Source organism: Callorhinus ursinus, unplaced genomic scaffold, assembly GCF_003265705.2.
Source record: "Callorhinus ursinus isolate GAN/ISIS: 27379988/994484 unplaced genomic scaffold, GSC_fseal_2.0 scaffold75, whole genome shotgun sequence".
Lineage (NCBI taxonomy): Eukaryota > Metazoa > Chordata > Mammalia > Carnivora > Otariidae > Callorhinus > Callorhinus ursinus.
Window position 1 is genome coordinate 1,078,843 of NW_027397137.1, and position 23,909 is coordinate 1,102,751.

The 23,909-nt window shown below is 44.2% G+C and overlaps 1 protein-coding gene and 1 pseudogene across 10 annotated transcripts in view; one reads left to right on the top strand and one right to left on the bottom strand.

Annotated features, from left to right (window-relative positions):
- Positions 1-4,292: 4,292 nt before the first annotated feature.
- Positions 4,293-5,155, bottom strand: LOC112816754 (chromobox protein homolog 1 pseudogene; annotated as a pseudogene).
- Positions 5,156-14,717: 9,562 nt separating this feature from the next.
- GET1 (guided entry of tail-anchored proteins factor 1) overlaps positions 14,718-23,909 on the top strand; it is a 65,059-nt gene continuing 55,867 nt past the window's right edge. For 3 of the 10 annotated variants that reach the window (XM_073887096.1, XM_073887094.1, XM_025863445.2), the window contains exons 1-2: positions 14,719-14,924; positions 22,701-22,866. In XM_073887096.1, coding sequence (XP_073743197.1) covers positions 14,823-14,924; positions 22,701-22,866 — 268 coding nt within the window. In that variant the 5' untranslated portion in view covers positions 14,719-14,822. Of the gene's footprint in view, positions 14,925-18,694; positions 18,767-22,382; positions 22,528-22,700; positions 22,867-23,909 lie in introns of those variants that run through there. The other 7 variants (XM_073887095.1, XM_025863442.2, XM_073887097.1 and 4 more) reach the window with 5 other exon arrangements.

Sequence of the window (23,909 nt, forward strand, 5' to 3'; positions counted from 1 at the left end):
GGTTCCAACAGTACATTAAAAGGATTATTCACCACGACCAAGTGGGATTTACTCATGGGCTGCAAGGGTGGTTCAACATCTGCAAATCAATCTATGTGATACACTACAAAAATAAAAGAAAGGGACAAGAACCATATGATCCTCTCAACACATGCAGAAAAAGCATTTGACAAAGTACAGCATCCTTTCTTGATTAAAACTCTGCAGTGTAGAGATAGAGGGAACATACCTCAATATCATAAGAGCCACATAAAAAAATCCAACAGTGAATATCATTCTCAATGAGGAAATCCAAGCTCAGGAACATGGCAGGGATGTCCACTCTCACCACTGCTATTCAACATAGTACTAGAAGTCCTAGCCTCAGCAATCAGAAAACAAAAAGAAATAAAAGGCATCCAAATTGGCAAAGAAGAAGTCAAACTCTCACTCTTTGCACATGACATAATACTCTATGTGGAAAACCCAAAAGACTCCACCCCAAAAATGCTAGAACTCCTACAGGGATTCAGCAAAGGGGCAGGATAGAAAATGCACAGAAATCTGTTGCATTTCTATACACTAACAATGAGACAGAAGAACGAGAAATTGAGGAGTTGATCCTATGTACAATTGCACCCAAAACCATAAGATACCTAGGAATAAACCTAACCAAAGGATTTCAATCCTTACCGTAGAATCTATACTCAGAAAACTATAGAACACTCATGAAGGAAATGGGGGAAGACACATGAAATGGAAAAACGTTCCATGCTTATGGATTGCAAGAACACATATTGTTAAAATGTCTATGTTACCTAGAGCAATCTATACATTCAATGCAATCACTATCAACTTTTTTCACAGAGCTGGAACAAATAATCCTAAAATTTGTATGGAACCAGAAAAGACCCTGAATAGCCAAAGGAATGTTGAAAAGGAAAACCAAAGCTGGGGGCATCACAGTTCTGGACTTCAAGCTCTACTACTAAGCTGTCATCATCAAGACAGTATGGTACTGGCACAAAAACAGACACATAGATCAATGGAACAGAATAGAGAACCCAGAAATGGACCCTCAACTCTATGGTCCACTAATCGTCAACAAAGCAGGAAAGAATATCCAATGGAAAAAAGACAGTCTCTTCAACAAATGGTGATGGGAAAATTGCACAGCCACGTGCAGAAGAATGAAACTGGACCATTTCCTTACACTATACCCAAAAATGGACTCAAAATGGATGAAAGACCTAAATGTGAGACAGGAGTCCATCAAAATCCTAGAGGAGAACAAAGGCAGCAACCTCTGTGACCTTGGTCACAGTGACTTCTTGCTAGATACATCTCCAAAGGCAAGGGAAACAAAGGCAAAAATGAACTATTGGGACTTCATCAAGATAAAAAGCTTTTGCACAGCAAAGGAAACAGTCGAGAAAACCAAAAGACAACCAACAGAATGGGAGAAGATATTTGCAAATGTCTTATCAGAGAAAGGGCTAGTATCCAAAATCTATAAAGAGCTTACCAAACTCAACACCCAAAGAACAAATAATCCAATCAAGAAATGGGCAGAAGACATGAACAGATATTTCTGCAAAGACATACAAATGGCCAACAGACATGTGAAAAAAATGTTCAACATCACTCGGCATCAGGGAAATACACAATCAAGACCACAATGAGATATCACCTCACACCAGTCAGAATGGCTAAAATTAACAAGTCAGGAAATGACAGATGTTGGTGGGGATGTGGAGAAAGGGGAACCCTCCTACACTGTTGGTGGGAATGCAAGCTGGTGCAGCCACTCTGGAAAACAGTATGGAGGCTCCTCAAAAATTGAAAATAGAGCTACCCTAAGACCCAGCAATTTCACTCCTGGGTATTTACCCCAAAGATACAAATGTAGTGATCCAAAGGGGTATGTGCACCCCGATGTTTATAGCATCAATGTCCACAATAGCCAAACTATGGAAAGAGCCCAGATGTCCATCGACAGATGAACGGATAAAGATGTGGTATATATATACAATGGAATACTACTCAGCCATCAAAAGAATGAAGTCTTGCCATTTGCAATAACATGGATGGAGGTAGAGGGTATTATGCTAAGCAAAATAAGGCAATCAGAGAAAGACAGTTATTATATGATCTCACTCATTTGTGGAATTTAAAAAACAAGACAGAGGATCATAATGGAAGGGAGGAAAAAATAAAAGAAGATGAAATCACAGAGGGAGATAAACCATAAGAGACTCTTAATCATAGGAACAAACTGAGGCTTTCTGGAGGGGAGGGGAGGATGGGGTAACTGAGTGATGGACTTTAATAAGGAGGGCACGTGATGTAGTGAGCACTGGGTATTATATAGGACTGATGAATCACTTACCTCTACCTCTGAAACCAATAATACATTATATGTTATTTAATTTGTATTTAAATTAAAAGTAAAAACAAAACAAAACAAAAAAAGAAGTGAACATTCTAAAACTCAGAAAGATAGAGACTAATCCAAATGTTTTTCATGTTTACATGATCTGGAAAAATGTTCAACATTAAAACTAGTTTGTTGGTTTAATTAAAATAGACATGTCTTTAGAGGTATCTGCATTAAACATAAAACTATTATTCTAATAAGCTTTACTAAAGGCCAAATAAGCTCGTGACATCTCTGGTGCCATTTTCAGCAAAAAATGACTTCAAATAATGGTTGATTTTGTCTGTCTCATGATCTTTTCCTGGGTAATTGTTACGAGCAAATAGGGTAAGTAAATAAAAAGGTTTATACCTTTCAAAATCTTTGGTAACCTGAAACTTGAAGTGTTGCTACGTTAAATGATAAATTGGGTTGAATTCATTGGATATCTAGGTCTTTGCCAAATAAGATAGAATGCTAGAGTATTGATTACTGAATGTAGGTTTGTCTGCTTTTGCCTTCTTATTGCAGAGGAACTGGGAATACGTGGTTCTGTTTGGTAAACATGCTTTGTGTTTTACTGAAAGTTATACTATAAAAAAAACACATTAGCTAGAAATCATGAAATGTATTCAGAAATTTCTTGTGTAAAGTATTCTGATGTAACAGTTCACAAGTGGTTACTACTTAATTTTTACTAGAAATTAAGGTTTCCTTTTTTATTTTTTTTATAATTCTATAGTTTTATTAAGACAAAAACTGACAATGTGATATGAAGTTTACATTTAAACAAAGTTTCCACAGAAACCTAACACACGCTTAAAAAGATTTTACAATGGAGTTCTAGAATGCAGGTCTAGACAATGTCAAGAACTGACGGATCTCATGACTCAAGACAGCATTTTGGGTATTAGTTAATTCTTAGGATTAAAAAAATGTTTTATTTTGTTTTGTGTTTTAAAGTGAACCACTGCCCCAGTATGAAAGTTTAATCTCCTGAGACCAGGGCTTTTGAAATCCTTCCACTCTTGAAGTGATTAAATGAACTTGTGCTGTCAGTGACTGAACCCTGCCACCAACGATTGATTTCAGAGTTCAAAGTTCAAATAACAGGCTCCAAGAGTTTTCCACCCTAAGAGCAGGGGCCTTTGTCTTTGTCTTTTTCTACTCTCCCGCTTTCTACCCTCTTCCCCTTTCCAAATACCTCAGCCAGTGGCATGGATGGACAAGCTGATGTTTAAAACTTCATAATTGGAAAAGAAAGGGTCTTCTTACCAATTTCAAGAATTAGCACCTCTAGGACAGAACCATCTGCCTATGTATACACTCCAATAAGCCTTTTCCTCTTCAACCAGTTTCCATCCCCAAAATGGCAGCTTTGGTAACTTATTAACTGGCTTAGTCCTTTGTTGGGAACAGCATTAAGCTCCGGCGGGGAACACCTTGGCTTACAAGTTTTGGGCATTCCCAGCTTTTAAACAGCTTTTAAACAGTCTCTCACAGTCCTCATTTAGGTTGCCAATGACATTTTTTTGAAAAGATAAAATATTCTGGACACGGAACTGAATCACCACAAGTTTGTTCTTTTCATCGTTTCACCATTCCCCCAATCAGGCTCCAAATTTTAACAAAACGATCCTACCCATCTCTGTTCCTTCCCACCCCCAATCCTCTCACTCCCAAACGATACACCAGTAATAGCCAAAAACTACACACATGCTATGCTGTAAAAATGCAGAGTTAACACTGTTGGGAAGAAGGCTGCGGGTTGTGGAGATGCGCTCTGAAGATCCAAAGTATCTTTTGCTCTCCCACACACCCATCCTGCAAGTTCTGTCCTTCAGGGAAGGCCCTTTGCCGTTCTCAGCAAAGTACAGGATGGGCTGCCTTACAACACCTCTCTTCCTTCCCCTCCACTGGGGTGGGTGTGCCAACTACACAGCGCGGAAAGGCTTTAAAGCACTTGGGCTGCTGTAGGGCACAGAAATGATACTGGCTCTTGACAGGGCATCTTCTCAAGCCACCTCTATGGTGTCAAGACGAGTAGAGCTCCTTCCCTCCCCACTCAAAACCCACAGTCAGATGTGACAGGGGCAGGTACTCAGGGGAGTTAATTCTTGTCATCTTTTTTGTCATCATCCTCCGAGGGGTAAGAATGCCACGTCAGCCTTTCCGCATAGAAGGATATGACCACCTGTGGGCACTTGACATTGGCGTCCTTGGCAGGGACTAGGTCAGTCTCATCAGAATTCTTCCACTTCATCAGGAACATGAGTTCTCCACCGGAGTCTGTAGCTCCAGTAATCTGCTCTGGCTCCAAACCCCGGGCAAAGACTCGTGGCTTTTCTGACTCTTCTTTCTTCTTCTTTGGTTTGCTCTCTTCTCCCTTATCTTCAGAATCAGAGTCAGCTTTGCGTTTGCCTCCCTCTGATTTATCTGTCTCATGTGCTGTTTTCTGTGACTGTGGAAACTTGGCAATCAGATCAGGGCAATCCAGGTTCTCTTCTGGCTCCCGCGTGTTATCCTCATCTGAGAACCCCTTCCACTTTAGGAGGTACTCCACTTTGCCCTTTACCACTCCACGGTCAAGAACTTTTTCCACCACATATCCCTCTCCCTCCTCTTCCAGCACCTCCTCCACTTTCTTGTTTTGTTTCTTCCCCATAGTGCCTGCCAGCTTTCTGGTCTAAAGGGTGACGCTGCTCAGAGCAGCGCTCAAGAGCCCGAGAGGAATTGGTGCGGTGCTAATGGCACGTCGCGTTGGGCTGGTCGGTGGAGAGGCACCCAGAAAAGCAACAACGCCCTGGCGGCCATAGTCGACCCCCTCACTGAAGCAGCGTACCGCAGGCCCCGGCCAACGGCCCTCCCTTCAGCCAAACACTCTTTTTTTTTTTTTTTAAAGATTTTATTTATTTATTTGACAGAGACACAGCAAGAGAGGGAACACAAGCAGGGGGGTGGGAGAGGGAGAAGCAGGCTTCCAGCGGAGCAGGGCGCCCCATGCGGGGCTCGACCCTAGGACCCTGGGATCATGACCTGAGCCGAAGGCGGACGCTTAACGACTAAGCCACCCAGGCACTGCAGAAATTAAGGTTTCTAACCATTAAGAATTCTGATAAATATTTGAGACTGCTAGAAAATAATAAAGAAACCAACTCTGTATGTAAGGAAAGTAAGATGTATTTTTGATGAGAAAGGTATGAGGAATGGGAACATATTTTTGTTGAGGGAAAGGAAAGTAATTTTGTCCTAAAATGAGACTGGTTATTTAGAGAGAGAAGGCTAAAGACAAAAATCTGAATGAAGAAGAGAGTTGTAGGTTTGTGAAGGGAAATCTTCGGAAATGAATCTTATGCATGATCAGGGCTAATTAAGATAGGAATGAATGAGTTTTAAATGTACATTAATATAAGATTGACATTTGGCCTTTTTCTCTGTTAAAATGTCAAAGTTTTCTTGGATTGTTGGTCTGCTCTTGAGAAGAAATTATAAACAAAGTTTTTCTTATCTAACCCCTCCCAAAACAAAAACACAAACCCATGCTTGCTATGCTTTGTCTCTATCAGGTCTTTGATTACTTAAGAAAGCTAAGACTTTTCAGTATTGAAAGGAGCTAAGTTTTGCTAATGACTAGGTAACCTCTTGTATTTGTCTTTAGAATTTAGGCATTGCCACGTTGGTTAAATAGATAATTAAATATTAAGTTTTATAATGATCTGTAATCCTATTTAGTCATGTGCTTTAAAACCATCTGAGGTTTTTAACAGAACTTCCCAAAGATTTGAATTCTAAATGAAATCCTTTTCGCTAATTAGGCTTGCTTATTTGCTGTGTTAAGTCATATGGGGGGCGCCTGGGTGGCTCAGTTGGTTAAGCGACTGCCTTCGGCTCAGGTCATGATCCTGGAGTCCCGGGATCGAGTCCCGCATCGGGCTCCCTGCTCAGCGGGGGGTCTGCTTCTCCCTCTGACCCTCCCCCCTCTCATTTGCTCTCTGTCTCTCTCATTCTCTCTCTTTCAAATAAATAAATAAATAAATAAATCTTAAAAAAAAAAAGTCATATGGGAAACATTGTTAAACAAATGACGATAAACCTTCTTAGGTTATATTGTATGGGCAAATGCTATAACTACTTTTAAAGATTCATTTATTTTGAGAGAGAGAGACTGCGTGCGTGTGTGTGAGTGGGGGGAGGGGCAGAGGGAGAGGGAGAGAGAGAATCCCAAGCAGACTCCCCACTGAGCATAGAGCCCGACACAGGGCTCAATCCCACAACCCTGAGATCATGACCTGAGCCAAAATCAAGAGTCAGATGCTCAACCAACTGAACCACCAGGGCACCCTGAAATGCTATAACTATTTCAGAAATTATATGAAATTCCTAAAATTTTATTTTATTTTTTTTAAGATTTTATTTATTTGACAGAGAGAGATACAGCGAGAGAGGGAACACAAGCAAGGGGAGTGGGAGAGGGAGAAGCAGACTTCCCGCTGAGCAGGGAGCCCGATGCGGGGCTCAATCCCAGGACCCTGGGATCATGACCTGAGCTGAAGGCAGATGCTTAACGATTGAGCCACCCAGGCACCCCGAAATTCCTAAAATTTTAATATGTCCTGTTATAAGGTCATCACTTGACATTCTAATTATTGATGTATTGTATGTCACTGAAACAAATGGATTTGTTTGTCAACTGCATTATAATGAACTCTCATCAGATCTTTAACCATGTCCATTTTGAATCTTTTTGTCATTTGCAGTTATTGTTCTGATGCTTTTGAAAATGTGTTTCATCTTTAATGAGATTTATGAAATGGACTTTTTGACCAACCCAGGTTTCTGATGTCTTTTAGATCATAAAACTAAGCTGAGTAAGAATTTCCAGTAGTGGGAAAACTGCATTCAAACAGAACAAGAATTAATAAGATGGGACTGAATGAATTGAGGAAGATTATTATGATTTTTTTTTTTAGATTTGTTCTCTTTATTTTTTTAAAGATTTTATTTATTTATTTATTTATTTTTAAATTTTTTATTGTTATGTTAATCACCATATATTACATAATTTGTTTTGGTGTAGTGTTCCATGATTCATTGTTTGTTCATAACACCCAGTGCTCCATGCAGAATGTGCCCTCCTCAATACCCATCACCAGGCTAACCCATCCCCCCACCCTCCTCCCCTCCGGAAACCTCAGTTTGTTTTTCAGAGTCCATCATCTCTCCTGGTTCGTCTCCCCCTCTGACTTACTCCCCTTCATTCTTCCACTCCTGCTATCTTCTTCTTTTTCTTTTTTCTTAAAATATGTTGCGTTATTTGTTTCAGAAGTACAGATCTGTGATTCAACAGTCTTACACAATTCACAGCGCTCACCGTAGCACATATCTTCCCCAATGTCCATCACCCAGCCACCCCATCCCTCCCACCCCCGACCACTCCAGCAACCCTCAGTTTGTTCCTGAGATTAAGAATTCCTCATATCAGTGAGGTCATATGATACATGTCTTTCTCTGATTGACTTATTTCACTCAGCATAACACCCTCCAGTTCCATCCACGTTGTTGCAAATGGCAAGATCTCATTCCGATTATTATGATTTTTATGACTCTTGTTTAGAACATTACTGGTCTTTTATTTATTTATTTATTTTTTAAGTAGGCTCCATGCCCAACATGGAGACCAACGTGGGGCTTGAACTCATGACCCTGAGATCAAGAGAAACATTACTGGTCCTTTAAAGTCTACTCTTCCAGATTTAAGGAAACCTTTTCTCTTAAGATACCTATGACTTACAGAAATATGATAAAATACACCTTTGTGAACAAATTGAAACATTTATCTTTTCTTTCTACCTAAAACCCTCCAAAATTCAGAAACTCTCAGTGAGTATTCTTTCTTTCAGGGCAGTTATAATCATCTGCATAAGTTCAATAAGAATCTGTTCTCCTTGTAACAGGACACCATTGGAAACATTGGTTATTTTACCAGGAGTTTGACTGGAATGTCATATTTGAGAGAGACATGCATAGACTCAGATATGACCAGACAACTTTAAGGAACTAAGGTTGACTTTCTGGAGCCAATAAAGTCCCTTGGAAATGTTGGCCTGCTATCTTGCTTGCAGAGTTCCCAGCAGCCTTACCAGGTGAGTAAGGAATGTCACTTCCTGGCAGGTTACAGGAACCTCAGAATATTTTGGGGACCTCAAGAAGAGGAATTCACCTAAATCTATAGGTATTGCAGGCAAATCTGACAGCAAGAATTTGGTTTGGCTTCTGGCCTTGAGAGGCTATTAAAAGTTCAATCTAAAATTCCTGATACAAAAGTTCCAAGAGCACCTGGGTGGCTCAGTAGGTTAAGCGTCTGCCTTCGGCTCAGGTCATGATCCCAGAGTCCCAGGATCAAGCCCCACATTGGGCTCCCTGCTCAGCAGGTAGTCTGCTTCTCCCTTTCCCTCTGTTCTTCCCCCCAGCTTGTGTTCTCTCTTTCTCTCGCTCACTCTCTCAAATAAAAAATCTTAAAAAAAAAAAAGTTCCAGCAAAGCATTTTAAAAACCTTATTTGGTCAATCACTATTCTTGCTCTGCTTATGTAAGTAATAAGGCCAAGTTTATTAAAACTGGATTTATTTTGCAAAGAAATTAGTAATAATTTGGTGCTTTTTGGTAAAAATGAGGGTGATTATAGAAAGAACATGTTTCAATAGCACATCTTTGTAGCTATTAGATTTTAATACTATTCATTATAAACTGGACTTGATTCTGATTTCTTTCTTTTTTTTTTTTTTAAAAAGACACATTTATTCAGCATCATGATCGGACTATTACATTTAGCAATCAACAGCATGGGTGCAAAAAAAAAAAATCTACATTAAAACCCTTTGTTGGAATGCTTTACACTTTCCACAGAACAGAAACTAAAATAACCTGTTATACAATTAGTCACAAATACAGTCCTTGAGTTTTTTGCCCATACACATGAATATTGTCTAAAACATGTCTTCTTTGTAGCAGCTAGGCCCTGCCACCACTGTGCTTGGCTGAGTTCACAAATCTGTTGTAACCTGTAGCTTCCCTGTCACTTCTCTGGCTCTCCTCTCCTGCTAAGCTTTGTTTCCTGGCAGTAATTAAAACCTTCTGCACTGCCGTAGCTACTGCTGCTGCTGGAACCACCATAGCCTCCTTGGTTTCGTGGTTTGGCAAAGTATTGGCCTCCACCACCATAGGGGCCAGAGCTTCTGCCTCCAAAATTTCCTCCTTTCATGGGTCCAAAATTTGAGGATTGATTGTTGTAATTGCCAAAATCATTACAGCTTCCGCCACCTCCAAAGTTGCTTCCATCATTACCAAATCCGTTATGGCCATCCCCACTGCCACCATATTCACCACCACCTTGACTGCCACCAAAGCCACCTCGACCACTGAAGTTCCCTCCACGACCAAAGTTGTCATTCCCACCAAAACCACCTCCACGACCACCATCAAAGTCTCCAGAACCACTTCGACCTCTTTGGCTGGATGAAGCACTAGCCATCTCTTGCTTAGATAGGGCTTTCCTTACTTCACAGTTGTGGCCATTCACAGTATGGTATTTTTGAATGACAATCTTGTCTAGAGAGTCATGGTCATCAAATGTTACAAAAGCAAAACCTCTCTTTTTGCCACTGCCTCGGTCAGTCATGACCTCGATCACTTCAATTTTCCCATACTGTTCAAAATAATCTCTTAGATGATGTTCTTCAGTGTCTTCTTTAAAGCCACCAACAAAAACCTTTTTCACAGTTAAGTGGGCACCAGGTCTTTGAGAATCTTCTCTTGAGACAGCCCTCTTTGGTTCCGCAACTCTTCCCTCCATCTTGTGTGGCCTTGCGTTCACGGCCGCATCCACCTCCTCCACAGTGGCATACGTGACAAACCCAAAGCCTCTGGAGCGCTTGGTGTTTGGATCTCTCATTACCACACAGTCCGTAAGCGTTCCCCATTGCTCCAAATGGCTCCTCAGACTCTCATCGGTTGTTTCAAAGCTCAAACCTCGATGAAGAGCTTCCGCAGCTGCTCAGGCTCTTTGGGAGACTCTGACTTAGACATGACAGAGGTGGGAGGGGAGACTTTAACGATGCTTACTCTGCAGTGTCCATGGGCAGAAAAGCTCTTTTTTTTTTTTAAAGATTTTATTTATTTATTTGACAGAGAGAGACACAGCAAAAGAGGGAACACAAGCAGGGGGAGTGGGAGAGGGAGAAGCAGGCTCCCCACCGAGCAGGGAGCCCGAAGTGGGGCTTGATCCCAGGACCCTGGGATCATGACCTGAGCCGAAGGCAGACACTTAATGACTGAGCCACCCAGGCGCCCCTTGATTCTGATTTCTTTTAGTATCCTCTAATGCCTGGCTACCACTCTTCAAACTAACACTTTGATTTTTCTCCCACCTTCTGACTTAGAATCATTTGAGAATTAAAACTGTCCTTTTCCCTGAAGCTCTGCAAACTGAAAAAAATAAATGATGTAAAGAAATCACCACAACAGCTCACGAATAGACAAAATCTTTGTGCCTAATTGTTTAGTGGGTCACTGAAGGATCATCAGAGACATTTGAGCTACAAACTAGGATGAGGAGTAGGTGACATTATAGACTGATTTCCCAAGATTTGGGACCAGGCTTGTATTTCTACTCTTTTTTTTTTTTTTAAATTGTGATGTTAGAACATAGTAAATCTACTTGTTTGCTTTCACCTCCCCCTTTATTATGTCCTGATAAAATATCATGGTTACTTGCAGATTTAACTAATATAACTTTGAGTATTACCAGAGTACTTTATTATGATGAGAACTTAAATGAAATATTTATGACCTTTTGGACTTACTCTAATGTTCCTGTAGCTACACTGGTGCTTATAAATTACCCCTATTAGGAAAAGCCTTTCAAGAAGTGCTACATAACTCAGATTTAACCTATATATATATATATAATACTGTTGAGTATATATAATACTCAACAGATTGACCATTGTGTCTCTATAAACTTAGATGATAATGTATGAAGAAAGGTCCCCAGGACCTTTGTTGGACAAATTTAATTGTCCAACATGCCAAATTATCCAGTGTACTCACAAACTGTGCTTTTGTAGATGGAGCGGCCCAAGACAAAATAAGAAAAAACAATGGGCATCTATCAAAGATGCTACTTTAAGAGTGACTTGGTGGATTCAGCCATCTCCTAAATCTAACTTTGCCATTCATCCTAGAAGATTCTGAGGTAACTATGGGTCAATGGCCTTCTTTATTAACCGCAGAAACCCAAAATATACAGCCCTCCTAATCTGTGGAAAAATCATTAAAGACCCTTGTAACTTATATAAATGTTCAATTACTGCCTTGGTATCCAAACTTATGGCTAACTAGACTTATTTCAGTGTCATAATGGGAATAGAAACTATTATAAATACCACTAAAGTTCTTGCCATTGGAAGAAGATGGGCCTTAATAGGCAGTGATTCTTACTGGATTCCTGTGTCTTCTGATATCTGTGAATTCAGGAAAAATATATGGTTAGGCCCTAAACAACAATGGAGCCCTGAATTCACTCCAACTTGGCCTGTACAGGCATAGCCTGTACAAACTAACATATGGTATATGGGAAAGAAGATGTTGTTGGGAAGGTTTTCAAAACACCTCTGCAGGGGCGCCTGGGTGGCTCAGTTGGTTAAGTGTCTGCCTTCAGCTCAGGTCATGATCTCAAGATCCTGGGACTGAGACCCGTGTTGGGCTCCCTGCTCAGTGGGGAGTCTGCTTCTCCCTCTCCCTCTGCCCCTTGCCCTCCCCCTGCTTGTGCTCACTCTCTCATTCTTTCTCTCTCACTCAAATAAATAAATTCTTTAAAAAAAAAACCCCACCTTTGTAATACTCCTTGATTTATTTTGTAACAAAAGTACTTTTCATCCTAACTCTACTCCTATATGGTGTAATACTGGCTTTCTATCTCAAAAAGAATTGCCTGATTCTAACAAAAATCATACTAATATTGATATTGATGACCAAATGTTTTGGGAGATAGAATTACAAACACCACAAGATGTAATATCTATGGAAACTAACTGGCCAGAGAAATTGTTACATATAATAAGAGAAAATTTGGGCACCTGGGTGGCTCAGTTGGTTAAGTGACTGCCTTCGGCTCAGGTCATGATCCTGGAGTCCCGGGATCAAGTCCCGCATCGGGCTCCGTGCTCAGCAGGGAGTCTGCTTCTCCCTCTGACCCTCTGCCTTCTCATGCTCTCTCTCTTTCCCAAATAAATAAATAAAAAATCTTTTAAAAAAATAACAGAAAATTTAATTACCATTTTAAACCAATCAGCTCAAACATATCACAAGGCACAAATAACTACAGATAAAGGAAATAGATACTCAAGCTAATTCAATACCTGTAATGGATTTTTTGGAGGGATTCTTTTCTTTCTAATTCTGTATCTAGTCCCTATTATTTGCTTCAAATGTTATTAATTCGATTTTTATTGCTGTTTTTGTGTTTATGTTATGTTACAAAAATGCAAAGGCAAAAATTCATTACAAAGTACACATACAATGTTTGCATGACGATTCGATCTGACTGAAAAAATATATATATACTGTAATATTCCCTGTTAAAGGCCATTCTGTTGACAACCCCCCCCCAACACATAGACTCCTAGGTGACTTAAATCCAACCTAGCGTTGAGGGGTATGATGGACCCACGGCAGGTAAGCAATCACTCAGGCATCAAGGGGCAAAATAATGATCACCAATGCTTTCTGTCAAAAGATTATTGATCAAAAGGGGGAAATGATGAGAGAAAAACTTTCTAAAGCCCTAATATACAAGGAACTCCATTTCAGATTTCTTTCTCAGTCAACACGACTCTTAAGAAACTTTGTTCAAACCAAAAACTTGATTTATGGTCTGCCACCCATGCATTGTACATCTGCTTTGTGAATAAGTAGCCTAAAGGAGAACCATCTTGTCCTTAAGATACTGATCAATGCTGCTGTTCCCGGCATTCCTCTGTGATAAAACTCATGATTCCTGCCTATATGCTAATCTATAAGCTTTTGAGCCTGTACAAGATGTAAAAAAAAAAGTATATAACCCTGTAAAAACTTCTCTAGAACACTTTCTTCCCTGTGAGGAGCATGTTTCCCAGGCAACTGTCCTAACTTGGGCTCAAGAAAACTCTTTCTTACTTTTAGAAATTCTAAAAGATTTGCTCATTTTGCAAAGAGAGTAGAACCACAGCTCCTTGATTCCCTTGATTGGAATTTGTTCTCAAAATCCAACCTGGGGCGCCTGGGTGGCTCAATCATTAAGCGTCTGCCTTCGGCTCAGGTCGTGATTCCTGGTTCCTGGGATCGAGCCCCTCCCACGGGTTCCCTGCTCGGGGGGAAGCCCGCTTCTCCCTCTCCCACTCCCCTTGCTTGTGTTCCCTCTCTCGCTGTCTATCAAATAAATAAAATCTAAAAAAAAAAATCCTTGGCAGAAGGGTCAACTAAATATCTCTTATTTTATTTTTTCTTACTTTATTTTTCTTATTTATTTTTAGAGAAAGAGTGGACCCACGCACACACATGGAAAGGTGGGGTGGGGTGGGGAGGGGCAGAGGGAGAGAGAGAGTCCTAAGCAGGCTCCACACTAAGTGGGGAGCCCAGATCTCACAACTCTTGAGATCTTGACCTAAGCCAAAATCAAGAGTCAGAGGCTTAACCATTGAGCTGCCCGGGCGCCCCCAGGTAAATATCTTTTGCTTTATCTACTATATGCAAGCATGAATTGGGATTATTTTGCCATAAAACTTCATTTCACCTAAACTTAGGTTATTACAAGCTGATTGTAAACAGTGCCTTCTGATTATTACTTATTTTTTAGGTATGCAGCTTTGTAAATTGTTTAGATTTACTTCAGTGTTTTGAAATATAAACAAGACATTTCACATACGATTACAAAACGTTTCTTTTTACAGTCACTTGCTACTATAGTTACGGTAGTTTTCCGTTTATGGAGAGGCTTATTTTAAAATAAATTTATCTAGGAATAAAAGTGAGTCAATTTAAAGAAAGCACTCATTACATAATTGTAACAGGTGGCTCGCAGCTACAATAAACCTAGAGCCGGTGGCAGCCCAACCACCAGAGCCTGGAAAACTGCAGCCAGGAGGGTGGTGGGGAGCGTGCGGAAAGGCTACGGAAACCGGAAAGGCCAAGGAGTAAGCTGGCAAGCGTCAGCCAAGACCAAATGGAAAAGACCGCCCTGCCTCCAGGCCCAGTGTGGTACAGTGCGCAGGCGCGGCGGTGCGCCTCCGCGGCCTCTGGGCCTCACTGCGCAGGCGCCCGCGCGGCGTGGTCGCCGGCGTGATCCCCATGGAGTTACTTTAGCAGAACCGGCACCTCCGGGAGCATCCGGGATGAGCGGCGTGGAGGCCGACCGCTGGGCGTGGCTGCTGGTGCTTAGCTTCGTGTTTGGGTGCAATGTCCTCAGGATCCTCCTCCCTTCCTTCTCCTCCTTCGTAAGTGGCTGCCTTGCCTTCCAGGGGCCGGGGGGTCGCCGCCTCGGTCCCCGGCGAGCCTGGCGTAGACACGGGGGTCTCAGACCGGCCGCGTGAGGGCGGGGTTCCGCCAGCAGAAGGGTCTTGGTTGGGCCGTTCTGCTTGAAGATTTTTTTTTTTTTTTTTAGTTGCTCGCGCCTGAAAATTGCAAAGCTTTACCCCCAAATCCGGATTTCTGGAGTCTCAGGGAGAAAAAAGAATGACCTGGCAACACTTGGCTACGTTTTCACGTGGCAGCAGCCCGGAGACGAGAAGTTCTCAGTGCCCCTCTGCCGGCCAGCCACACTTATTTCCGTTAGCTCCTGGTCGGTGGAGGAATCAAGCCGCCCTCGCTGCTAGGGTCCAGAGCCTGGCGCGGCGCGGAGTACAGGGTTTCCCGGAGGCCCTGGCCTTCCCTGCACGTAGTGCCGGAGTGCCAGCCGTGCCAGGCCTCAGATGGAAGGATCTCAGCCGCCCGCATTTTTGCGGTCGGGGGCAGTGTAGACAGAATCTCGGCACCGTGTCATGCTTCCTGTATTCAAGAGAGCAAAGGGCACCGGGGAGCAGCTCTCTGCCGTGCGTTTTGCGTAGGCATGAGTACATTACCTCGTGTCTAGTTGTCACGGCTGCTGTAAGATGCGAATGTCATCTCATGCCCCTTTACCTCCCAGAGGAGGAGTCTGACTCAGAGGGTCAGGTAGTTGCATTGTGTGTGACTGCTAGGGTGGAGACTGATCCTTGGTTTGTGATTCTCCTAGTTTTGTCCCTCTGCCTGTTGGAGCATGGATATAGGTTTGGTGGCAGATTGGAGGTGTGTGTGGGAAACAGGGAGCTGTACCTGGGGAAGGGCGCCCCCTTTATGCCCACAGCCGGAGTCTGACAGACTGAAAGACCTCAAAGACTGGGGGGCACGCCATTGTAGCATTAGTAGGGGAAACGCAGTGCTCCCTGCTCTTACCTCCTGATGTAAATTTGTGGTGTGTGGGGGGAGGGGGTGTTATTTAAGACTAGGCGGAATTTCTACTTTCTTTCTTCTACCAGCATTCATTGAGTGCCTGTTGCATGTACAATTCTATTCTAGGACTGTACTACCTGCATTGCCCAGCTAAGGCATAGGAGATTCTCTTAATCCCTCACTCTCCCCTTGATACTGCTTAGTCTTTAAGATGATGTCCCAAATACTTAGCATTGCATAAAAGACCCTCGAAGAGCTGGCCTCTTTTTTTTTCTTTAAAAAAGAATGTAAAATATACATAAAATTTACCATTTTAACCATTTTTGGGTGTATAGTTCAGTTGCATTAAATAATTCACATTGTTGAGCAACCATCACCACCCTCCATCTCCAGAACTTCTCCATCTTCCTAAACTGAAACTGTCCATTAAACAGTAAGTCCCTCTCCCTCTTTCACCTCAGTCCTGGCAACCGCAGTTCTACTTTCTGTCTCTATGAATTTGACTGCTCTATCTCATGTAGGTGAAATCATGCAATATGTTTCCTTTTATGCCTGGCTTCTTTTCATTCGGCATAATGCCTTCAGGGTCTGTCCCTGTTGTAGCATGTGTTGGGATTTCCTTCCCTTTTTTTTTTTAATATTTTATTTATTTGAGAGAGAGAGTGAGAGAGAGAGAGCACATGAGAGGGGGGAGGGTCAGAGGGAGAAGCCGACTCCCCGCCGAGCAGGGAGCCCGATGAGGGACTCGATCCCGGGACTCCAGGATCATGACCTGAGCCGAAGGCAGCTGCCCGACCAACTGAGCCACCCAGGCGCCTGGGATTTCCTTCCTTTTTAAGGCTTAATAATATTTCATTGTCTGTGTATACCACATTTTGTTTATCCTTTCATCTTTTGATGGACATTTAGGTTGTTTTCACCTTTTGGCTATTGTGAATAATGCTCCTGGAACACTGGTGTGCAAATACCTGTTCGAGTCTCTGCTTTCAGTACTTTTGGGTAAACATCCAGAAGTGGGATTACTGGATAATATGGTAATTCTATTTTCAACTTTTTGAGAAACTGCCCAGCTGGTTTCCGTAGCAGCTGCACCATTTTGCATCCTCACCAGCAACATACAAGGTTCTAATTTTTCCACAATTTCCAGCACTTGCTATTTTGTTTTGTTTTGTTTTTATAATAGTCATACTCAGTGGATGTGAGATGGCATCTTATTGTGGTTTTGATTTGCATTTTCCTAATGATTAGTGATGTTGAATATCATTTTATGTGCTTATTGGCCATCTGTATATCTTCTTTGGAGAAATGTCTGTTCAAGTCCTTTGCCCCCTTTTTAATGGCGCATCAGGAGCTTGTCTGTAAGGGAAGGGCATCCTCTGTGGACTCAGAGCGGAGAGTGAGTGGGTGTTTGGTTTGTTGTTGTTGGGTGAGGAGTTGTTTACTTAACAGTAAATATTTGTAAATATTTTCTCCTGTGATTTGCCTGCCCATCTTTCTTGAATATCACCTTGATTCTTCTTATGTACCCCATCCCATTTCACCTCTTGTTGGAGCTATATGAAACTAAATTGCTTAAAGAGGCTGTGTTAGTTTTGTATTCCTCTATGACTTGCTCATAATTTCCTTTAGTGGAGGGGGAAAGAGGAGTGTGTGTTTGGGGTATGGCAGTGGATATAAGTAGGACCTGTCATCATCAGGCTCCTTAACCAAGCTTCCACCAAACTGGTGCTCAGCAGCTAGGACACACTCACCAAGGGTTATTGCTGCAGTCTAGATGTACGTGAGGCTTGTGTCCCTCGATGTTCCTCATTTAGGTGAAAAAGCACTGGGTTCACAATCTGTGCTGCTTCCCACAGGTTGTATAACCTCTGTAACCTCAAACCAATTAGCTTTCTTGAACCTGTTTCCGCTTGGTTGTAACGCTATTTGTCAGGGTCGTCACATATACTTACCTTAGCAGAGTACAGCCCCTACTGTTGGTGTTTAGAACAGGGAAAAGTAATGAAGAGATCTGTGCCGCCCGGTCACTGGGTTTGTGGTGAGGGTCAGTGTAAAGCCATAAGGAATGCTCTGGTCCTCGGTAGGGTAAGATGCTATTCTTTCATGACCATTAGAGGCTGCCTGTTGCAGGCCCTTTTGGAGGACCTGTGGGAAAGACTCCCGAGGAGAAACAAAGCTTGATTGGGAATGGGCCATGTCCTACGTCAAATATAGCCTTCCTGCCGGTGTTTCAGAAGCATTTTCCACGCAGCCAGAAGGAAGGGGGGGGCGCACCATCCCGTTAGTCAGGTAGGCTGGTTGAGGCCCTTGAATAAGTCTCCTAAGTATCACAAGTGCTCTGCCTAGCAAAGCCGTGCAGGGTCCTGGGCGGGGACCTCAGCTGAATACTTGGGTAGAGGTGGGGGCCTGGAAGAGGACACCCAGTCCCTGGTGTTGACTTGGTTGGAATTTTCTTGAGAATTCTTAATTCTCTTCAAGCTGGTCACAGGGCATATGGATGAGAGGGCCTAGGTCATTTAATAGGTAAACTAGGACTTCAGCCAAAGGCAGAGGAAGAGGGAGACAGAAACGCTCCTGGGAGCACCCATGCGCGCGGGTGTAGGGAGGCGCACTGCGCAGGCGCCTCGCGCAGGCGCCCCAGGCCTAGCAGTGGCAGAGGACAGAGCGGCCGTCCTGGCGAACAGTGCACTGCGCATGCGCCCCGGGGACTCCGGTGGGAGGCGGGGAATAAGGAGGCGCACTACGCAGGCGCCCCAGGATTGACGTGGCTGAGAGTGGGTGTAACAGCCCCTCCCTTCCGGGGCACCCCGCTTTGCAGACCCTGGGCCTGGGCCCAGCGCAGGCTGCCCTCTGGGATTTGGCTTGTGGGGTGACTGCCATTTTCATATATGATGACTTTGAAATTGCCTTCATTTTCTGCTCTAAAAAGTGGCCGCCTCCCTTTCCTTCCGGGGGCCCAGGCCTCTGAGGCCAGGGACAGACACTGCAGGACCTGCTTGCTGCTGTAGGGGCCTTCCTGAGACCCTCCCCCTTTCCAGGGAGCACAGTTGCCTCGTGAGTTCCTGTGTGGACCACCAGGCGTGAGGATGGCCAGCGAGTATTAGTTGTGGGGGTTGAGTGCACATGCGCAGTTGGGGCCTCGTGGGTGCGGTCGTCAGGTGCCCGGGACCAGTGCTGTGCGGACGGCTCCAGACTGGGGGCCCTCATGTGGGTCTGCAGCTTCGCAGGAGTCTTGGTCCCTTCCCGGGATGAGCAGTGCGTCGCCAGTATTAGGGACACATCTAAGTGGGCAACCCCCGCCTGTCATTCCCCTGGTGACCCCTGTGTTTCAGGAGGGACGAACCTTTGGGCTTAAATGTCATTATACATTGATTTTCGGATGGGTCTAGTCCAGATGCCAGCCACTGAGTGGTGAAGTGGGATTTGACTCTTCCCTGGTGTGACTCCAAGTTCAAAACGTAACATTTTGTCTGTTGGGAAAGGGGTGTGGAGCTTGGACAGGATCTGAGGGTGTCTGGTGGGCCTCCGAGCTCATGCAGGCGGCAGCCAGCGTCGGGGGGACAGGGGTGACGAGGCGGCTTGGTTCTACCCTTGTTTTCGCCCCGGCTTCTTCCACTGCCTGTCCTCTTAATAAGAATTTTGAAAAACTTGTTTTCTGCTTGAGAATTCTTCGTGTACCCATCTCCAGGTCTTTGAAAAGCTGTACCCCATGTAGCTTATCTGTTTCTGTCAAGTGGGAGGTTTAATGTCCTGGAAGGTGCTTTGGAATACATAAGGAGGTCAGAGGTTTATTTCTGTTTGAAAAATTAATATTCAGAACACTTAAATTCAAATCTCATTAGATTTTAAAATTTAATTCGTAGTTCTAGTACATTTTAACTGTCACTAATAAGGAGGTCTTGGATTAATATTGGTACCTGTTTGCAAGTTTAAACACTTCCAGAGGGGCGCCTGGGTGGCTCAGATGGTTAAGCATCTGCCTTCGGCTCAGGTCATGATCCCAGGGTGCTGGGATCGAGCCCCACGTTGGGCTCCTTGCTCAGTGAGGAGCCTGCTTCTCCCTCTGCCTCTCTCACTGCTCGTGCTTTCTCTCTCTCTATCTCTGTGTCTCAAATGAATAAATAAAATCTTTAAAAAAAAAAATAAACACTTCCAGATATTTTTGTGTACTTGCAGATGTCATTTATTCATTTTCCCTCCCAACTACAGTTGTCTAATTTAACCGTAAGATTCTAAACTTCTCCACAAGCTCATTTTCCAACCCTCACTCACCTTCTAGTCCTGAGTAAACATCTTTGGTCTTTTCAGTTTTTAATTTTTTGTGTGTATTCTCTATACTGTTAAGTAATGTGCTTGTGCTTCTGTTTCTTCTTTTGAAGATCTGGTGTTAAAAGTCAGGTTTATTGATGTGTAATTTGCATTCAGTGACATTCACTGTTTCCAGGTAGGTGGGCAGTTTGATGAGTTTTGGGCTACTTATTCATAGGGTAACCACCATCACAATCAAGATAAGGAATTTATTTTTATTTTTTAAAGATTTTATTTATTTTTCAGCAGAGAGAGAGACACAGCGAGAGAGGGAACACAAGCAGGGGGAGTGGGAGAGGGAGAAGCAAGCTTCTGGCAGAGCAGGGAGCCCGATGCGGGGCTCGATCCCAGGACCCTGGGATCATGACCCGAGCCGAAGGCAGATGCTTAACGACTGAGGCACCCAGGCGCCCAAGATAAGGAATTTATCTATCACCTCAAAAAATCTATTTCCCCACCCTGTGCCTGTTTCTTGATTTATAAAGCTAAGCAACATCTATAGACTCCTGCTCTGAAAGAGGATTCTGTGATTTTCTAAAGAAGATTTGGCCCATTCCTATTTTCATCTCTAGGGTGGATCGGGTTGGAGTATGTATGTCCTTTAGTTCAAGCATTGGGTAGTGGTCAGGCTAGGGCAGAGGGGACGAAGACAGAGCTGGGTTTGAAGACCCCTACTCTTGGCGTGAAGCCTGCAGGAAGATGCGCAGGGGCAAACACTGTGCTTTGTGCAGGTGCCCTCGGGAGACCTCTGTCCCCACGAAAAGGGCTTCATTGGGCAGGCGCTAGAGAATGCCACCTCAGAGGGTGTCCCAGGACCTCGCACTTGCGCAGACGCCCCGGGAGACCCGTGATGGGGCGCGGCTCCCCGGCTCTATCTGAAGAGTTGCCCTATTGTGCAGAGGGGACCCCAGGCTGGAGGGACAAACTCAATTATTGTGCATTTGCTATGTGCCACTACACTTACATACATTATCCCCTTTCATCTTTTTTCATTAATCTGTTTTTAAAATTTTGAAACAAACATGCAGAAAAGGTACGCATACAATACAAAGAACTGATTTTGTTTCCTGAACCATTTGAAAATAAGTTGTCAACCTGAACCCCTGCATTCCCCGACACATTGCTGTCTAAACAGGTGCCTTGTCCACAACATGGCCATCAGTAACCTTCCTACTGACCTGCTCCTGCTTTCACTTGTCCCACTCAGGGTCCTTTGTAGCAAAAGGATCCCAGTCAGTAGTGTGCATTGCACCTACTTGCCACGTCTCTTCAATCTGGAAGGATTCCCGGTACTTCCTTGATTTGTATGGCTGACCTTTCTGAATACGGCAAGGGCAGTGAGTTTGCAGAATGCTTAGAACATCCCTGTCCGGTGTCACAGAAGAGGTGTTATGTTCTCATTGCATCTCATCTGACGCCGTGGCACGTTCACTCTTCACTTGGGCTGGGTCCGAAGTGGGGGGGCGGTGCCGTCCCTCCACCCTCCATCCTCACCGCACCCTTGCTGTGGGGCGATCCTGAGGCATCCTGGCCGGCTGCCGGGCGCCACCTAGTGGCCACTTCCATCTGGTCCCTGGGCTCCAGCCTGCCAGTGTCCCCGCAGTTGTATGTGAGGGTGGGGTGCATCTGGGGACGGCCCAGGTGGAGTCTGGCTGTCAAAGGCGCCTCTTCACAAAGTTTATGTCTGTATTTCTCTACCTGCCCAAAACCGTGAGTTCGCACCCATGCCTCCAATTCTAATTCAACACTGCAGGATTCATTCTGGTTCTTCCATGTTTCTAACCCCCTGTTCTGATAGTGAGAAAACTGGCTCCCATTATTTTCAGTGTGTTTACTGGATTGATCAGTGCTTTGTGATTAATCTCGCCTCCCCACTGCTGCCTGCCCCCCCCATGCCTGCCGGCCCCCCTTGGGCTCCATCGCTGGGGTTGGCTGGGTGCTTTCCTCTTATACTGTAGGCCTCTTACTCTGCGTCCGGTGCCAGGCTGTCCTTTCTGGAGATGCTCATATCACCACGCTTGGCTCTGTCCTCCCGTGACAGGGTGCCCCTCTGTGGGAACGCCCTCCTGATGGTGCTAGGGATTAAGTCCTCCTGCTGGGCCACCCCCTCCTCACTAGCACCACCCCTCTTCCTCTGCCTCCCGAATCTAGGACTAAATTCTTCAGGAAGGGAAGAGGGTGTGTGGTCCTGTTAACCTGAATGACGCCTGGGATTGCATTTCACTTTATAATCACAGTTTTACAGTTATAGTGAAAGATACAGACATTTGTGCTGGGGCGATCCATAGGCATGTCTGCAAAGGGAAAAGTATAATTAGAACGGTGAGTCACATCAGAGGGAGCTTTTGTCTTTGTGGTGGTCACAGAGGGCAGCGGGACTTGGCCGTGCGGGTAACGGGCAGCGTGCCCGGCTGGAAGCAGCAGCAGCAGGATGGGGGGGGAGTTGCCCCCCCCCCCCGTGGGAGGGCACTGACCCCAGCTCTCCCCTCCCCCAGATGTCTAGGCTGCTGCAGAAGGATGCTGAGCAGGAGGCGCAGATGAGAGCAGAGATCCAGGACATGAAGCAGGAGCTCTCCACTGTCAACATGATGGATGAATTCGCCAGATACGCCAGGCTGGAGAGGAAGATCAACAAGATGACGGATAAGCTTAAGACTCACGGTACTGGTTTCAGCTGTAGTGTGGAAAGCTTCATGGGGGCGGACGACTAGAGAAGTCTTTTTATAAAGATTGGTAGAATACATGCTTTGATTCTTAGATGTTCTAAATGTTGAAAGGAACTTTTAAGTTTGTCCAAAAGAAACTCAGTAGTCATGACTACTTTCTCGTTATTTGCGGGTGAACCTTTGCTTCCTGAACACAGAGACAGCATCCTCTTAGCTTTTCTTCTTGTTTCTGTAGGTAGGCGTTTTCAAATTAAATGCTTCTCTTTCTTTCTTTCTTTTTTTTTTAAAGCTTTTATTTGTTTATTTGTCAGAGAGCGAGCGAGCACAAGCAGGGGGAGCTGCAGAGGGAGAAGCAGGCTCCCTGCTGAGCAGGGATCCTGATGTGGGACTCGATCCCAGGCCCCTGAGATCATGACCTGAGCTGAAGGCAGAGGCTTAACCATCTGAGCCCCCCAGGCGCCCCTCAACACTTTTCAAGATAAGCCTAGAGAAAGTGTCACAGTGGATGCCCAAGGACTTTTGTGAACACTCTCAAACGCGCCCCGAGTGTCCTTATCCGAGAATAGACCGACAGGGTCAGGATCAGGTCTTGTTCATCCCGGTGGTCGCCACCGTCCCAGGCTCCTGTGATGAAGACGTTTCCACCCACGTGCTGGGAACTGGCACAGTGAGACAGCCTTCTCAGGCTAGGAAGACATGTGGGGGCCCCCCCAGGCCCAGGACAAGCTAGGCTCCCACGTGTGGGTTAGCGTACTGTGTAGACAGGGAGACCTGGGAAGCAAACGGAGTCCTGTTGGTAAGTACACTATAAAAAGAATCTCTGGTGTAGACGGATAGTTTTAAGGGCGTTCAAAATTAAAGCTTCAAATCTTACAGTCCGTGTGTGATTCTGTTTTAATGAATGGCATCCTGTGTGGTTTTTAAGAAACTCTGTTTTGTGTTTTCTAAATATACTGAGCAAATGTTACACAACATGATTAGAAGATATTTTATAAGCGGAGAATAACATTTCTGTGTATTTGAATATTTTCCTTTTTC